The following is a 16,022-nucleotide window of genomic DNA, read 5'->3' as shown; positions in this document are numbered from 1 at the left end:
TTAGAACTAGCCTATTTCTAGACAATTATGTTCTAACCTGTTTGTTTGTTTGTTTGTTTGTTTGTTTGTTTGTTTCTAGTTAACCAATGTGTGGCTTCTAGGGCAAAAAGCTGCACTGAATGCATCCGAGTGAGCAGCAACTGTACTTTTTGCACAGATGAGGTAAACGTTTTTAACAGTTATTGAGGATAGGATGATGTGATCTCAAAGACTGAGATTTGGCCATGATCCCTTTCCATTCAACACCTTGACACTGATCTTTTTATTTATTTTATTATTTAATCCCGCCTCCTTCAATCTGACAACATGGATTTCATGAGTTGTTTCTCAGTTTTAAGAACCAACAAAACCCATTAAAAACAATAAAAGAACAAATTAATAAAAAAGAACCCCCAGACTCTTTTATGGTGATTTGATTTCCTTGCTAGTATGCTCACTCAGAAACACTGAGGGGGAGAGAATTAAATACCGTATTCCCAACCTCACTGAGGTTTACTCCAGGAGGTCTACATGGGTAATAACAAAAATAATTTTATTTGCTATGGGTGTGCCTTATTTGAAACTTTTGTCCTAGTGAGGCAAAAAAAAACCAAAACCCAATTCAAATAAATTGGGTTCGAAGGCTGAGAATTCAATCAGTTTGGGGTTGGAGAGATTGCCTGGTTATCTACTGTGGTAACAGCCACTCTGAGATAATGCCTACAACATAACATCTTCACAAGGCCAAACAAGATTAGGATCTTTCAATACAGGCATCATGCTGAATTAGAATTTTTCAGTGAGTCACTAATTCTAACCTTAAACTAATATTAAGCAGAGGCTGAGTCCCTAAAGACAATTTAATTTTGAGCCTAATTTCTAAGCATACTTTACTGTCTAATTATTCTCATCCCAGAACTTCAAAGGCATCCGTTGTGATTTGGAAGATAATCTAAGGAGCTATGGCTGCCAAAACAACATAAAAGTAAAGTCTGGAGAGGTATTAATGACAAAGGTAAGTAGAGGTACAGTGAAAGAATGATGGATATGAACATAAGAAAATTAATATATACCTGAATAATCTCTCAGAACATCCCAATGCAAAATTTGTCAATAAGCAATTAACTAAGTAGCTATTCTCAATGAAGTAATTTCTAATTAGTCAGAATGTTTTTGTTCATTTAGTGCACGGGTATCTCGCCGTGTCACATTGCTGTCACATGACATTTTGCGACGTTTTTCCCATTCACGAAGCTGGGGTGGGCGTGGCCTGCACATGACACATCCGACCCGCGGGCCACCAGTTTGAAACCCGATTGAGCTCAAAATTTCTGTTGCTTTGCAAGGCAGTTGTTAAACAGGTTTTGCTCCATCTTTTTTGCCATACTTTTTAAGCGAATCACCACAGTAGTTAAGTGAATCATGTGATTGCTAAGCACACCTGGTTTCTCTCATTGACTTTTCTTGTTGGAAGCCTGCTGGGAAGGTTATAAATTGTGATCACATGACCCTGGGACAATGCAACTGTCATAAGTATGTGCCAGTTGCCAAGCACCCAAATTTTGATCATGTGACCATGGGGGATATTGCAATGGACATGAGCATGAAAAGCAGGCATAACTCACTTTTTTCAGTGCCATTGTTAACTTCAAACAGTCACTAAACCAATGGCTGTAAGTCAAGGACTACCTGTATACCCATTGCGGGGAGGGGATACTGTAATATTATCTTGGGAATCAGTACATTCAACCAATTTGCTATAATAGTAGTCTCTAAGTCTTTTCAAGATCCCCCATTATGTATAATTGATGTCTTTCCTGGCAGAATTTCCAAATTGATACAACTCTGAGGAAAACACAAGTATCTCCGCAGCACGTATTACTCAAACTGAGACCGGATGACGAAGTAAACATTGCCATGCAGGTGTTTGAGCCCACTGAACCTCCTGTGGACCTCTACATCCTTATGGATTTTTCATATTCCATGTCTGATGACTTGGACAACCTGAAACAAATGGGCCAGTACCTTGGTGAGAGATTAAATTATCTCATTTTGAAATCAGTCTGAGACATTTGTCAGTCAGTTAATTATCTGCAATTTTTCAAGGAAGTTGGCAAAGGGAGGGAAACAAAATCTAAGACCAGCAGGTGGATTATATATGTGGCAGTTAAAAGCTGGATTTTTTCTTGCAAACTTGATCTATTCCAGCTTCAGCATGGAACATGCAACTAAGAAATCTATTCCCATTTTATCTGCTTCACTTGATTCTCCTTGGTTGTTTCTCATCACAGAGGTCCTCACATTCTATGCCTAGCTAGATAATAGGTGCTAGGCAATTGTAGAAGAGAGGACATGGCTAGGAGGCAGAATTAAATGCATCATCAGTTTAGAGTCCTTGCGTTCCTACAAGCGCTCAAAGTTCAATCCTTCCTGTATTCCATTGACCATTATCTGGCATCAATTTAGCATTGAACTTTAATTCACCAGATTCTTATGTATACGCTTGAATAAATCTTCTATGCTGCATTCTTACAAATGGTCCTGATTCTTTGGCCCTGACAGCAACCAAGCTAATTTGAAACAGTATGCAAGGTTAAAGCTAGTTAGCATTTGGATGGGTAATCACCAGGAAATAATGTAGCCACTACCATGGAAACCAATAAAAAATCCAAAAAGAAAGCTATAAGAAATGCTTCTACATTGTTGCCAAATAACTCTTGAGCTTATCCATAGTCATTAATAGTCAAGCTGAGCTCAAAGAGATATTTATGTTCTTATGCACATATGTGTATACATCATCAGAACCAAGTTGATAGATATGAAAACCATGTTCTTGCTTTTGTTTATGTAATAGCAGCAAAGCACGAAAAGGATAAAAAGGGAACTTACTCCTGATTCAGAGAACTTAAAATTAAGATAAAGCAGAGCGGGGCGGGGGGAACCAGAGGAGAAAGAGTGATTAAAGTGAATAAATAGTTTATACATAGATTTAACTTTTGGTGGGTTAAGGACAAATGTATTAAGTCCAACATTTTATAGGAATAGGAAACTTTAAAAAATAAATCCATTTCATAGTTGTTTTCTTTTTTTTTTTTTGAAAAAAAAAGTTTTTATTTTATGATCAAACAAATATACAATATAGGCAATCATTCAATATATCATAAACCCAGCCTTCAACCCTCCCTTCCCACCCCCCACCCCCGACTTCCCAGAACAAAAACAGGGTATAAATTTTACCAAACATATGCTAAAATATGCTAAGTTAATGCAAGATTTAAAACTCCCTAGACCCCTTAACTCCCCTTCTACAGATTATTCATCAGCCTCCCTTTTTTATAAACTCAAAATAACATATAATCCTTTAGCCCTAAGAGTTTTACAAACATTAACAAACACTAATAGATCATTCAAACCCTAAAAATCTCGTAATACATCTGTAAAATATTCTTAGTTCATTTACTTAATCATTTTACTCTTCCTCCTACTTTTATTCTCAAAATTCAAATATTTTAAAAATTTTAATACAACAATAAGTAAACCTTAATTAATCATTAATTGAATTTCTATATTTTCTTAATTCATTTACTTAATCATTGTAATTAATCATTAATACACCAATAGTTAGACCAGAAAAAGTTAATCTTCCATTCTTCCTTTCTTTCTGTATTTTTTCCAGTCTTTCTTCCTCCCTCCTACTTTTATTTTGAGGAGGTTTTGAATTTTAACTTGAGGTTGATGTATCTTTAAAACTTGTCCCTTTCTTGGAACCATTTCCTCTGATTTAGAGCCCCCATATCGACTCTTCTTGCTTATATAATCAGTCAGTTCATAGAACGAAGAATTGACTCGATAAGATTTATCAGTTTTCAAAGAAAAGTCCAATTGTTGCTTTTTAATTAATTGTGTGAAAGCCTCTGCCAAATCTTCTTTGTCCTCCAAAACCTCGTAAGGCTGGTCAGTTTCTACTTCTTTCTGCTCCAAATTATATTTTTGAAAAGTTCTGTCAGTTAATTCCAAAAGAGCAGGAAGAAAGTTTGAAGATTCTTGAGAGCCAGCTAGTTCCAGCTTCTCTGTTTTGGTCAAAATGTCTCCTGCATTGTCATTGTGCTTTCCTTCAAAAACATCCTCAATTGCTTTTATATCCTCTACCAGTTCTGTAAGTTTTCGTTCCATGATTGCTGTTTGGCTATTAATAATTGCAATTTGGTTATTCATGGCTTCCTTTATAAATTCTGTAAGTTCTCTAAAAAATCCTCCTGGCTCTGTGAATCAATTCTCTGTTTCATTTCTGACACCATTAGAGAGCCTCCACCACTTTCAGGAACTCCTTGCTTGGAAGCCATATTATTTTAAAAGAATTTTTCTTTTCACAACCATAAAGTCTCTTGAACAGCTTTCTCAAATTTATTTGTGATTTATCAAGCAAGATAGTCTTTTCTACACCCAGCTCTCAAATCCCAGCAACTTAAATCCAATCTCTGAGCACAAATCTGTTAACAAGCACTTTCATTTCTAACTTTCACTTTTACGCCCACAACGAGGACACCATTTCCACCTCCAGCTCAGAAAAATCAAGTAGAAACAATGTATCCCAGGAGTTAAGCATAATACTTGCAAAAGCTTGTTCTCCTGCTTCCGTTCTGTCTGCTTTTGAATTCAATTAATCTCCTTTTTGAAAGCAGAGTTGGTCGCGACGTCTGGCTCCGTTTAAAACGGAGTCGCCTCGGATCTGGAGCTTCAGTGGGCTGACCGGGGAGCTCTACCCTCGCCCACCAGCTCTCCTCTCCTTCTTCTCCTGAAGGAGAGGGTTTCAAGCCGTCTGACAGCTGATTAGCGCTGTCAGAACAGCTCCAACGGAATCACGGGGCTGGCGGTCCAAAAAGACCATCCGCGACGCCGGCGGTGCCAACCGGAAGCCTTCATAGTTGTTTTCTATGACTAAAATGAGTGCATTTAGGATATCTTATGATAATTAGGATAGAAAGTTACCGAGAGAGAGATTCAAACTTGTGTAATCTATAATTAAATTCACAATGAATGGTAAAAACTTAATAATTCACATTCTAACCAAGGACCTAAGAATGATTAAGGTAGCATTTGAGATATGGGCTGCTCCAAGCAGTGTATTTTATTCTTGTAAAATTAAAGTCCGATAAATTCAAAATTTCCAAATATTGAGAGAAACCTTTAGGTATTATTCCAAGAAATCAAATCACAATTACAGTATAGTAGCAACAAATTTCTTTCTCCATAAGCATTAACTTCTATCTACAAGTCCTAGTATTTTGCAAGATTGCCTTTTCTCAATCCTAGAATTACCTGGTATAGCAATATCAATGAGCGAGACTTTCTTATTTTTATTCTTATTATAGCATCTTCAAATCATTGATTGCCTGGGCTAGTCCCTTCAGTTTTCTTGGCGATATTTTTTTTTAAGTAGTTTGCAATGGCTTGCTTCTTAGGACTGAAGAGTTAGTTAGTTTACTTTATTGTCATTGCACCTCGTACAATGAAATTAAATGCCATCTTCAGTGTACATTATAACTATAAAAATAAAACACAAACAAACATCCTTCACATTCTATACAATTGAACTGAAAACCCCTGATATTGTATTAATATTGCACTATACAGTAGAATTCAATATAGTTACTGCTCTGGGATAAAAGCTGTTTTTCAGCCTATTTGTCCTTTTTAAAATTATCCTATATGGTCTGCCAGATGGTAATAGTTCAAAAAAAGGGTGCCCAGAGAGAGTGACTATCCAAAGTTACTCAGCTGGCTTTGTGCCTAAAGTGGGATTAGATTTGATGATCTCCCAGTTTCTAGCCTGGTGCCTTAACTACTATACCAAACTGATTCTTATTACCATAATACTAATATTTATTTTATTTATTTATTTATTTTATTAAACTTGTATGCCGCCCTCTCTCCCAAAGGACTCAGGGCAGCTCACAAAGATAAAAAACACATAAAATTCAGTATTCAAATATAAAAACCAATACAATCCCCTTTAAAAACCCCTTCAGTCCAATCCAGCCAGGCCAAATAGCCATGTTTTGAGGTCACGGCGGAAAGAGCGAAGGTCAGGGGCCATCCGGAGCTCCAGGGGGTGCTAATTCCACAGAGTAGGCGCGCCCACAGAGAAGGCCCGCTCCCTGGGAGTCGCCAGCCGACACTGTCTAGCCAACGGGACCCCAAGCAGGCCCTCCCTGTGAGAGCGCACCGGGCGATGGGGAGCTGTCACTGGCCGCAGATGGTCCGCCAGGTACCCCGGGCCTAAGCCATGTAGGGCTTTATAGGTAATTACCATCACCTTGAATCTCACCTAATAAATAATTTATTAAATAATAAATAAATAAATAAATAATTCAAAAAACAAGAATGTATACTCAAATTGCATTAAGGTTCCGTTATAATACTGGGGTTTTCTCTGCATGGTCATAAACGTCTCTCGGGATTGCTGTAAATTTTAATTGGTTCCAGGAGTGAATGATTTCACTTCATCCAATGTAATATTTATAGTAACTGAACTCCATCATGGGATTAGAAGATTTAATCTAAAGTCCCCAAATATTTTCATCCTTCTTTCCTTTCTTTCTTCTATCCTGCTAGCAAATTTCTTGACGGAGCTGACGCATGACTATACCATTGGTTTTGGCAAATTTGTGGACAAAGTTACAGCACCACAGACAGACATGAGGCCCATAAGGTGAGTACTAGTGATGAATCCATCAAGTCACTTGGAAATGAACTATTCAGGATCTATGATATTTTTTTTAAAAAAATAAAGGCTTTTATCTAATCTGTGATCTTCTAGTCCCATATTTCTTCCTCAGACCATGCTTTCTTACTAACCTTGCAATATTCTACGTATACCCAAATCTTGTCGATATCAGTCGTTGATAGATCTGCTCTCAGTCAGAATTCCTTTGTTTTTAATTCGGCTATCAATTGGCCAGTTGAATCCATTTTTTTCTGAGGATTTAGGATTAGTTTGATTAATCCCCCAATAAACCTTTTCTTTTATATCCTTTTTAAGAAGCATATAAAAGTCTCAGGGAATATAGCTTCATTAAAGCTACCCTAAAATTATGCTTCTAAACATTTCACAAAGGGGCATATAACAGTATTTTAACTGCCCCGTGAATAGACAGCTTGAGTAATTTGGCTCAGTCTTGTCCAAGCAAGTCCTGAGAACTACTTGAATAGAAGATGACTCATCCATTTGTAGAAAGGGACTCTTGTTTGGGGTAATTTGTTTTTTTCCCCAATCACTTTGAGATGAAACTGAAGAAAATACCCAGAGAACCAAGTTTGCTTTTTAAAAGAAATCCTGTGATATTGTATGGAATTTTCTAGCAATTGGAAAAGGAACAGGAACGTTAATGTTTAGATCTCTTCATCTAACCCTCTGTGTGCATGTATGCATGCATATGTGTGTATTTGTGAATTATGTTATAACCTTATAATCAGTGGTGGAATTCAAATTTTTTTACTACTGGTTCTGTGGGCATGGCCTGGTGGGCATGACTTGGTGGGCGTGGCAGGGGCCATTCCCACCCCACGCAAGAGGAAGGCTACTGCAAAATCTCAATTCCCACCCAGTCCAGGAGAAGGATACTGCAAAATCCGCATTCCCTCCCCCCTCCTGGGGGAAGGATATTGCAAAATCCCCATTCCCTCCCCACTCTGGGGCCAGCCAGAGGTGGTATTTGCCGGTTCTCCGAACTACTCAACATTTCCACTACCAGTTCTCCAGAACCTGTCAGAACCTGCTGAATAGCACCCCTGCTTATAATATAAAAATGTGTTATGTATTATCATGTGTATCAAACAAAAATAACAGGAACAAATGGAACTATTCTGAGAAACTGAACCCAGTGTATGGATTGGTGCTCCAATGTCTCAATACTCAGAAATAGGATACATACACAAGAAGTAGCAATGTTAAGCCTCATTGTCCTCTACTACTGTAAAATGTTTGCTTCTCACAACTTATTCTCATAACTCATTGGTGCTTTGGGCAGGTTTCTATAGTGTGTTAAACCTTATAGCCTAGTTTAGAAATAACAATGGCTAGCTTGTATATTGTGTTCCAAATAACAAAGCTGAATTTGTTTTAGTTTGAGATTTTAAATGCAGTCTCTTTTTACTGCTTAAATCGAAACTGTTCTGCTCAGATTCATTGCATTAAATATTGTGGTAAACAATAATATGTTTTTTCAAGGAATCCTTGTTTAGGATTTCTGATAGTCAGGTTGGCAGTAGTTACCAATTAAAACTGTCTGTCCTTTTGCTTTCAGATTGCGGGAACCTTGGTTTAATGCTGACCCGCCTTTCTCTTTTAAGAATGTCATCCGTCTAACCAATGATATTAATAAATTCAGCCAGGAATTGATGAAGGAACGTATATCAGGGAACTTGGATGCTCCTGAAGGTGGCTTTGATGCTATATTGCAAACAGCAGTTTGCAAGGTAAACAGGATAAAAACCTTTTAGCTGCATACCAAACTGGGAGAGCAGTAGAAAAATCTAGGCCAAATTTTTGCTTTGAAAAGCCACAGCCCTTTTTGTTTGCAGTTTGATAAGAAAATGGGTGAGCTTTGGAGTTAGATATTGTGGAGACTGTTTATTTTATTTACTTATTTTTCAAATTTTTGAACCATCCATCTCCCGCAGGGATCACTGCTGTTATCAAGTTTTGCTATTATCAGCTCCTAACTGGAGTTAGGATATTATAGTCTGAATACCAGCTAAACATCTTATGAAGGTCAGGGGAAAAACAAACTACCTAGTGCCTAATAACATTTGTAAATTTAAGGAGCTGAAGAGTTCATTGCTGAGGAGACAAGATAAGCATGAAATTCCTAGATCTATGACAATGTTAGTTTTCTCAATTAACCTTGATCTGAGCTGCATTTGAAAGACATACTCAGTGGTTACTAACATTCCTGGAATAGCTGTTTATAGCATATTTCTCAAAAGTTATCATGAACAACCTTTCTGGATTTTTGGCAGCTATTCCCACACTCTAGTTATGTGATTCCTCCTGGCACATGGAGAAAGCACACTTAAATTTTTACCTTTTTTTTAATGGGGATGATACGATTATATAAAACGTGGATGCTTTTGGCATTTTTATTTTTGATGAATTGGGGACTTTGTTGTTAACAGTTGTGTGTGCTACCCTTATTCCCTGCTGAGAATCAGCTCAACATTGTGCTGTAGTGGTTTCCCATCAAATTTAGAAACATGAATTTAAGAGGGCAGGAGCTGTCAAAATGAGTCTTAGGGATGTGATTTGCCCACCTCCACTCTACATCTTTGACTTTCCTTATTCCCACAGGAGAATATTGGGTGGCGGAATGACAGCACTCACCTCCTGGTCTTCTCCACTGAGTCGGCCTTCCATTACGAAGCTGATGGTGCCAACGTCCTTGCTGGAATTCTAAGAAAGAATGATGAAAAATGCCACCTAACTCAAGCAGGGACTTACACCTTTGATACCAAGCAGGATTACCCCTCAGTGCCTACCCTTGTGCGCCTGCTGGGGCGGAGTAATATCATCCCTATTTTTGCTGTCACCAACCACTCCTATGATTACTATGAGGTAAAAGATGTCATTAAGCAGGAAAAATATGGGAACTTGGGAGTATAAAGGAACAACATGTGATGATATTTGGAGTTAATACTGGCCTATAGATATTTTCCCAGCAAGGGAACTAGCTCATCTATTTATTCCTAGGGCAAGAAGCTGAGTTTGCTTCCTATAGGAAGATTTAGAGTTAAAACATTAAAAAAAAAATGTAGTAATTCTTCATTAGAAGGGAGTTTCCATTTGTCCCCACAGAGTAGAAAGGAGTCTTGTCCACATATCCTGGCATCAAGAAAATCAGAAAAGAAAAAAACTTTGCATCCCGAAAAGTTGAGAAATCACTAATTAATTTTGTGAGAAAGGAGTAGTCTGATCCCTGCTAATTTTGTAGCCCAGGAAATTGAAGATTGCTTGCAAAAACTCAGGAAGGAGTGGGGAGGGCAGGCTGAACTTTAATAGTTTAGAAGATGTATGTCAGTGTAGCAGCTGAATGCCTAACTTCAGGTATAGGTAATCCATGACCTACAACCACAATTTTATTGAGCCCGAATTTTCTGTATATATATATATATAAAAAATGGTGAAATACATTTTTTTTTACTACCGGTTCTGTGGGCGTGGCTTGGTGGGGTTGGTGGGTGCGGCAGGGGAAGGATACTGCAAAATCTCCATTCCCACCCCACTCCAGGGGAAAGATACTGTAAAATCCCCATTCCCTCCCCACTCCAGGGGGAAGGATATTGCAAAATCTCCATTCCCACCCCACTCTGGGGCAAGCCAGAGGTGGTATTTGCTGGTTCTCCGAACTACTCAAAATTTCCGCTACCAGTTCTCTGAACTGCTCAAAATTTACCGGTTCTCCAAAACCTATCAGAACCTGCTGGATTCACCTCTGATATGTATGTATGTATGTATGTATGTATGTACTGGATTTGGGAATGAAATGTCTTTGCAGTCTGTATTTTGCAATGCAGTGGAGACACCCAGTGGCTAGCTAAATAATCCACGTTAGAGGTAACTCAAAGATAATTCTTCTGTTACCTCATAAATCTTGATCCATGGATAGGCCAAAACTCTATTATGTTATGACATCTAAGATTGGTCTGCATCTATCACCTCCATCCTATGGTAATTAAGCCTTCTGTTTTATTGCTTTTTGGATTGAAAAAAGACATTTATGGCCGTAGCTTCAAGTCTAGTTTGTCTCTTAGAACAATATCCTTCCGTTCGCTTTCTTTAGACCATGGACAATGTTCTTAGGGGTTTTTTTCTGCTGAAATATCATGGAGAAGAATTTTATCTTTATGTCTTACTTCTGGTCCATTTTCTCAGTCTCAGTTATGTTGTAAGGTAAAGGTAAAGGATCCCTTCGCATATATGTGCTAGTCATTTCCGACTCTAGGGGGGGTGCTCATCTCCATTTCAAAGCCGAAGAGCCAGCGCTGTCTGAAGACATCTCCGTGGTCATATGGCCAGCATGACTAAATGCCAAAGGTGCACGGAACACTGTTACCTTTCCACCAAAGATGGTCCCTATTTTTCCACTTGCATTTTTTATGTGCTTTTGAACTGCTAGGTTGGCAGAAGCTGGGACAAGTAACGGGAGCTCACCCCGTTACGCAGCACTAGGGATTCGAATTATTGAACTGTCAACCTTGATCGACAAGCTCAGCATCTTAGCCACTGAGCCACCACATCCCCTCAATTATGTTGTACTACTTAGCTATTGAAATTTGATATTGTAAAATTTTAATGTCATCTATCATATATTTTTAGATTGCTATTTTTGTAACTTTTGTAACTTTTTCTTTTCTGTTTTGTTTGAAAAGGCCTTCGGGCTATTCAATAAACTATACTACATTTTATTTGTAGGAAAGAAAACAGGTGTGATTTGGAAAATTGTATTTTCTTTTTGTAAAGCAACTAGTAGTTTCTTAGATAATGAAAAAGCCTAGGCCCTAGGGAAAAGACTAAATACTCCAGACTTCCTATTGTACTGTGAATATGTCTAGGCTAGTATTTTCTTCCTCTATGTCGGGATGTTAAACTCATGTCCTCACGTCATCATGTGATGTATCACAACTTTCCCCCCCTTTGCTAAAATGGGGGTGGGCATGGCCAGTGCGTGACGCATCCGACCAGTGGGCCATAAGTTTAACACCCTTGCTCTATGCACTCCTCAAGATGAATTGGGGGAATTTTCCTCAGAAATCAAGCTCTTATTAAAAGGAATTTGAAGTGAAGGTGAACAGAGTCTACCCAATGAATTTTTGTTATTCACTTTCACTTTCATTCACAAGCCATTGTATTTGCACACTTCTGTAAAAGTTAAAGGAAAATGTTACATTAGAATCCAGAGAAAGAAATCAGAGGAAAGTTTTTCAGCATTGTAACTGGTGTTTTGTCTTTCTCTACAGTTAGCCATAATAACAATAGAACAATAAGAATAACTCTTCTGTGCGCTTGGTTTTCTAAATATTTTCCTTGTCTTTTTTATCCATTTTGTGCTTACAATATTAAATTGTTGTATTATAATAAATAAATATTACTTTTTTATTAGAAACTGCACAAATATTTTCCAATTTCTGAAATTGGGAGGCTTCAAGAAGATTCTTCCAACATTGTGGAATTGATCCGTTTGGCTTTTAAGGTAAGAAGCAATGTGTGGTATTTTATGCTGTTACTTCTTGGGATAACATAATTCTCTTATAATTCCCCATAAATGATTTACTCACTCACATTTCATTCTTGCAGTTATTTCTTGGCGCAACTCTTATTTCAGCCAATTCATAAAGTATTTTCAGGCAGGTAATAATTAGATGATATAAATCAGGGGCATAAAAACTACGTATCTCAAAAAGATAGCCCATGGAGCTCTACAAAGTACCTATGATTTAAAAATGTAGACTCTTAGTTGCATTCAGAAGGATTGGTGGGGATTAATGGACAAAATGGGTACTAACAGATAAATTCCCAGTTTTTAAATAATTATTAATGATTAACAATATTTATAGAGTACCTCAATCTATACAACTCTGGATAGTTTCTATGAGCAAATAAATATAATATGGTTATCTCCTTCCTTAAAATCAGAATTTCAAATAATAACTACCATTTTCCCCCCAAAATAAGACCTTCCTGGATAATAAGCCACCCCCGAAAATAAACCCTTTGCCGAAAATAAGCCCTCCCCCAAAAATAAGCCCTCCCTGAAAATATTTAACTGCATGCGCAGCCTGTCCCTGCCATTTCCTCTGGTTAGGTAGACAGAACTGGAAATCAGGTAAGACGGCAAGAGGAGCCCAGTCTTGCTCCATGCACTCCAAAATAATAAGACCTCCTCAAAAATAAGGCCAAGCACTTATTTTGGGGTTCAAAAAATATAAGACAGGGTCTTATTTTCGGGGAAATACGGTAAAGAAGAATAAGAGAAATAATATAAATGTGTACTAAAACATTCTTCTGAAATAAGCTTGTATTGAGGGCCTTCCTAAATCTATAGAGGGAAGGGACCAATTGTACCTTCAGGGAAGCGTGTTCCATAAAGTGGGGCCCTCCACTGCGAAGATCTGTTTCCTGGTTCAGTCCCATTAACCTCCTATAATGGAGGGACCCAGAGAAGGCCCTCTCTCAATGTGCATACCAAAAGGTCAGAATCATGCTTGGCAAGGCATTTCCTGATATATTCCTGTGCGATGGTTAGACTTCAGTAACTCAAATTATGAAATCAGTGGCCTGAATCCATTCCGGTTCTGTATGTTTTCTTTCCATCTTCCTTCCCAGCGCATTCGTTCCAAGATGAGCATTCAAGCTTATGATATCCCAAAAGCCATGAAAACTGAAATATCATCCTCGAAAAGTGAAAAAATGGAGTCTGGTTCATTGCATATTGTTCAAGGCGAACTGGTAAGCTTTCTATTTTGCATTTCTATCTCTTAATGATTTGCAATTAAAAACAAAGAAAATGAAGAAAACTCTTGATTTTGGAAAGGCATTTAGATCTTTTGGGCTACAGGGGGGCCTTCTCTGAGCCCGTAAATTTGCATAACTTAAAGCAACAGGGGGAAAACTGAGCTACTGCAGTTCCTGGACCATTTTTATTTTTTGCAGCATTTCAAGATTGCACTGCCAAAATTCACTGACAGATTCAAAATGCAATTTCCTCCCAAACCCCATGTATACTGAACATGTGTTAAACTTTCCAGTAAATCTGGGATAACTTAACCAGCAAATTCTACTCCAGAAATCTGAACATTTAAAACAAACAAACAAACAAAGTTTGTCTCCACTAGTGTAACATCATGATATCAATGCCCATCCGTGTGACTCCCAGCTGCTGAGGATATCCCTGCTCAAAAGAATGCCCTCTGGCTGTAAACAAATTGGACACCTTGAACTAAACGAAACAAATGAGAACTGTCTGTGTCTCATGTCCTCTTCTCAGGTTGAGCCACTGATCATGTAACCTGTTGATCCCTGGAGGTATCTATTGAAGATTCTGGATTTGCATTAATTTCTGATAAATTATAAATCAAATATATTCTATAGTAACTGTGGCAGTAAATAAACCCAGTTTGAATGCTATGCCAATGGGTTTAAAAATGTTGGTAACTGGCTGTTGAGACCAAGAAGAGTAATGTCCCAAATCCCAGATCATCTTTGTATTTTATAGTATTGTTATTACCCCATCCTTAGTATTGTTATTATTCCTGGGAAACCCTGGCACAAGATCGATCGACATGGCACATGTTGATCCACCAAGGCTGCCAGACATTTGAAGGCAGAAGGACAATCATAGCACAAGAGAAGCGATCACTCCGCAAAGCCAGAGCTGCAAATGCTGCAACAATGGTGCCCACACATGTCTGCTCGACATGTGGCAGAACATTCTGTGCCCTTATGGGCCTTACCAGCCACCTGTGAACATGATTACTCCATCCTAGCTGTGCTTGAGGGACTGGGAGGAAAAGCAGTTAGTAAGAATAGTTTTGGAAATCTGTACTTCTTGCATCCTCTTTTCAAATTTAAAAGAGAAAAATCTTATTTCCGTGTCTCTATCCATTCAGCTTTTGAACTAATTCAGGAGGAAAGAATCTACTAGTTACTTTGGATTTTAATTTCTATTGGTCCTCTATTAGCCATGCTAAAAATAAAGAACTTTGCAGTCATAAAACAAACTATCCAGTGGACCTCAGGATCCCCAATTGATCTTTCTCTAGTCTTTCAGTTCTCACATTTGTGGATAAAGTTGCTTCTTTTTCTAAATGAATCCAGAAAAAAACACAAGGCTTCTCTCTTCTCTCCAGAAAACTTTCAATGTGAATTTGAAAGCTAAGCACTTTGCTGACAAGCATGTCTGTGATCTCCCAGAGAAGGAACGGAAAGGTATTATCCATATTAAGCCCTCCTCTTTCAGTCACAAAATGGAGATCGATGCCTCAATTCTCTGCGACACCTGCTCCTGTGAAAAGGTAGGTTGTTTCCCTCCTCTTTGATTAGCAGTTCCAAGAATTGTTGTAGACCTGGACAATATGTGACGCAAGAAATTTAACCCTGGTCTGATCCATTTTTACTAATAGAAATCATAAAATTAAAGGATGTTCTGTGTCTGGAATGAGATCCAGTAATGTCTTCTTGCTTGTTTGCAGACTCAGGAAGTTAAATCATCAAAGTGCAGTTACAATGGAAATTTTGTCTGCGGACAATGTGTGTGCAATCCAGGCTGGCAAGTATCCTAATTAGGTTTTTCTTTCAAAGTGGGGTCCATTGTCTTTCCTCTATCAGAAAGTTTATGCCTTTCTTCTCCAAGAACAAGAAGTAGATGAATTGGAGAAACTGATAATTCTCCTCTTGCCTCTCAAAATGTTTTTTTTCATACTTTAGATAGTGTGTGTGTGTGTGTGTGTGTGTATAATATAAACATATAGATTTATGCAATTATATATTTAATATACTTAATATTTATTTTATAATAATCCACATGATTTTATACACACACACACACACACACACACACACACACACACACACACACACACATAACCTCTTATTTATTCAATTTACATCTCACATATTTAACTCACAACAATTAAAAATAATAGAGTAATAAAAAATATAAACAAAAAACCAATATACAACCATGCTAAAACCATTATTACACTATTCAAACATGAAATATAATCCGTCTGCTGGTCAATACGAGTAATATATCCCATTTAATATAATCATTGGAAAGGCTCACTGCTACCACCTGACACTAAAGGACGGTGGCCCTGCCGTGTCTAGGACAGTCTTACCTTTCCTAAAGGCCAGAAGGGTAGGAGGCCAATCTATCCAATCTATATCTCAGTATATACTGTATATCAGGCCTGTGAATTCACATCCCAATAAAGGTTTGAACACATATAGAAGATTGAATATTTGGAGTAAGTAACATATAATAGCC

General features: G+C 37.8%; 1 protein-coding gene across 1 annotated transcript in view; it reads left to right on the top strand.

Moving 5' to 3' along the window:
- Positions 1–16,022, top strand: part of ITGB4 (integrin subunit beta 4) — an 82,261-nt gene that overhangs the window by 24,591 nt on the left and 41,648 nt on the right. Inside the window, exons 4-13 of the mRNA XM_070934619.1 lie at positions 80–162; positions 896–994; positions 1,804–2,008; positions 6,595–6,691; positions 8,286–8,457; positions 9,329–9,592; positions 12,138–12,227; positions 13,361–13,483; positions 14,884–15,048; positions 15,226–15,302. Of these exons, the coding sequence (XP_070790720.1) occupies positions 80–162; positions 896–994; positions 1,804–2,008; positions 6,595–6,691; positions 8,286–8,457; positions 9,329–9,592; positions 12,138–12,227; positions 13,361–13,483; positions 14,884–15,048; positions 15,226–15,302 (1,375 nt within the window). The remainder of the gene's footprint in view (positions 1–79; positions 163–895; positions 995–1,803; positions 2,009–6,594; positions 6,692–8,285; positions 8,458–9,328; positions 9,593–12,137; positions 12,228–13,360; positions 13,484–14,883; positions 15,049–15,225; positions 15,303–16,022) is intronic.

The sequence above is a fragment of the Pituophis catenifer genome, unplaced genomic scaffold, assembly GCF_029215685.1.
Source record: "Pituophis catenifer annectens isolate HBS135680 unplaced genomic scaffold, rPitCat1.0.hap2 SCAF_2, whole genome shotgun sequence".
In the NCBI taxonomy this organism is placed as follows: domain Eukaryota; kingdom Metazoa; phylum Chordata; class Lepidosauria; order Squamata; family Colubridae; genus Pituophis; species Pituophis catenifer.
This window is presented reverse-complemented; position numbering and strand designations above follow the sequence as displayed.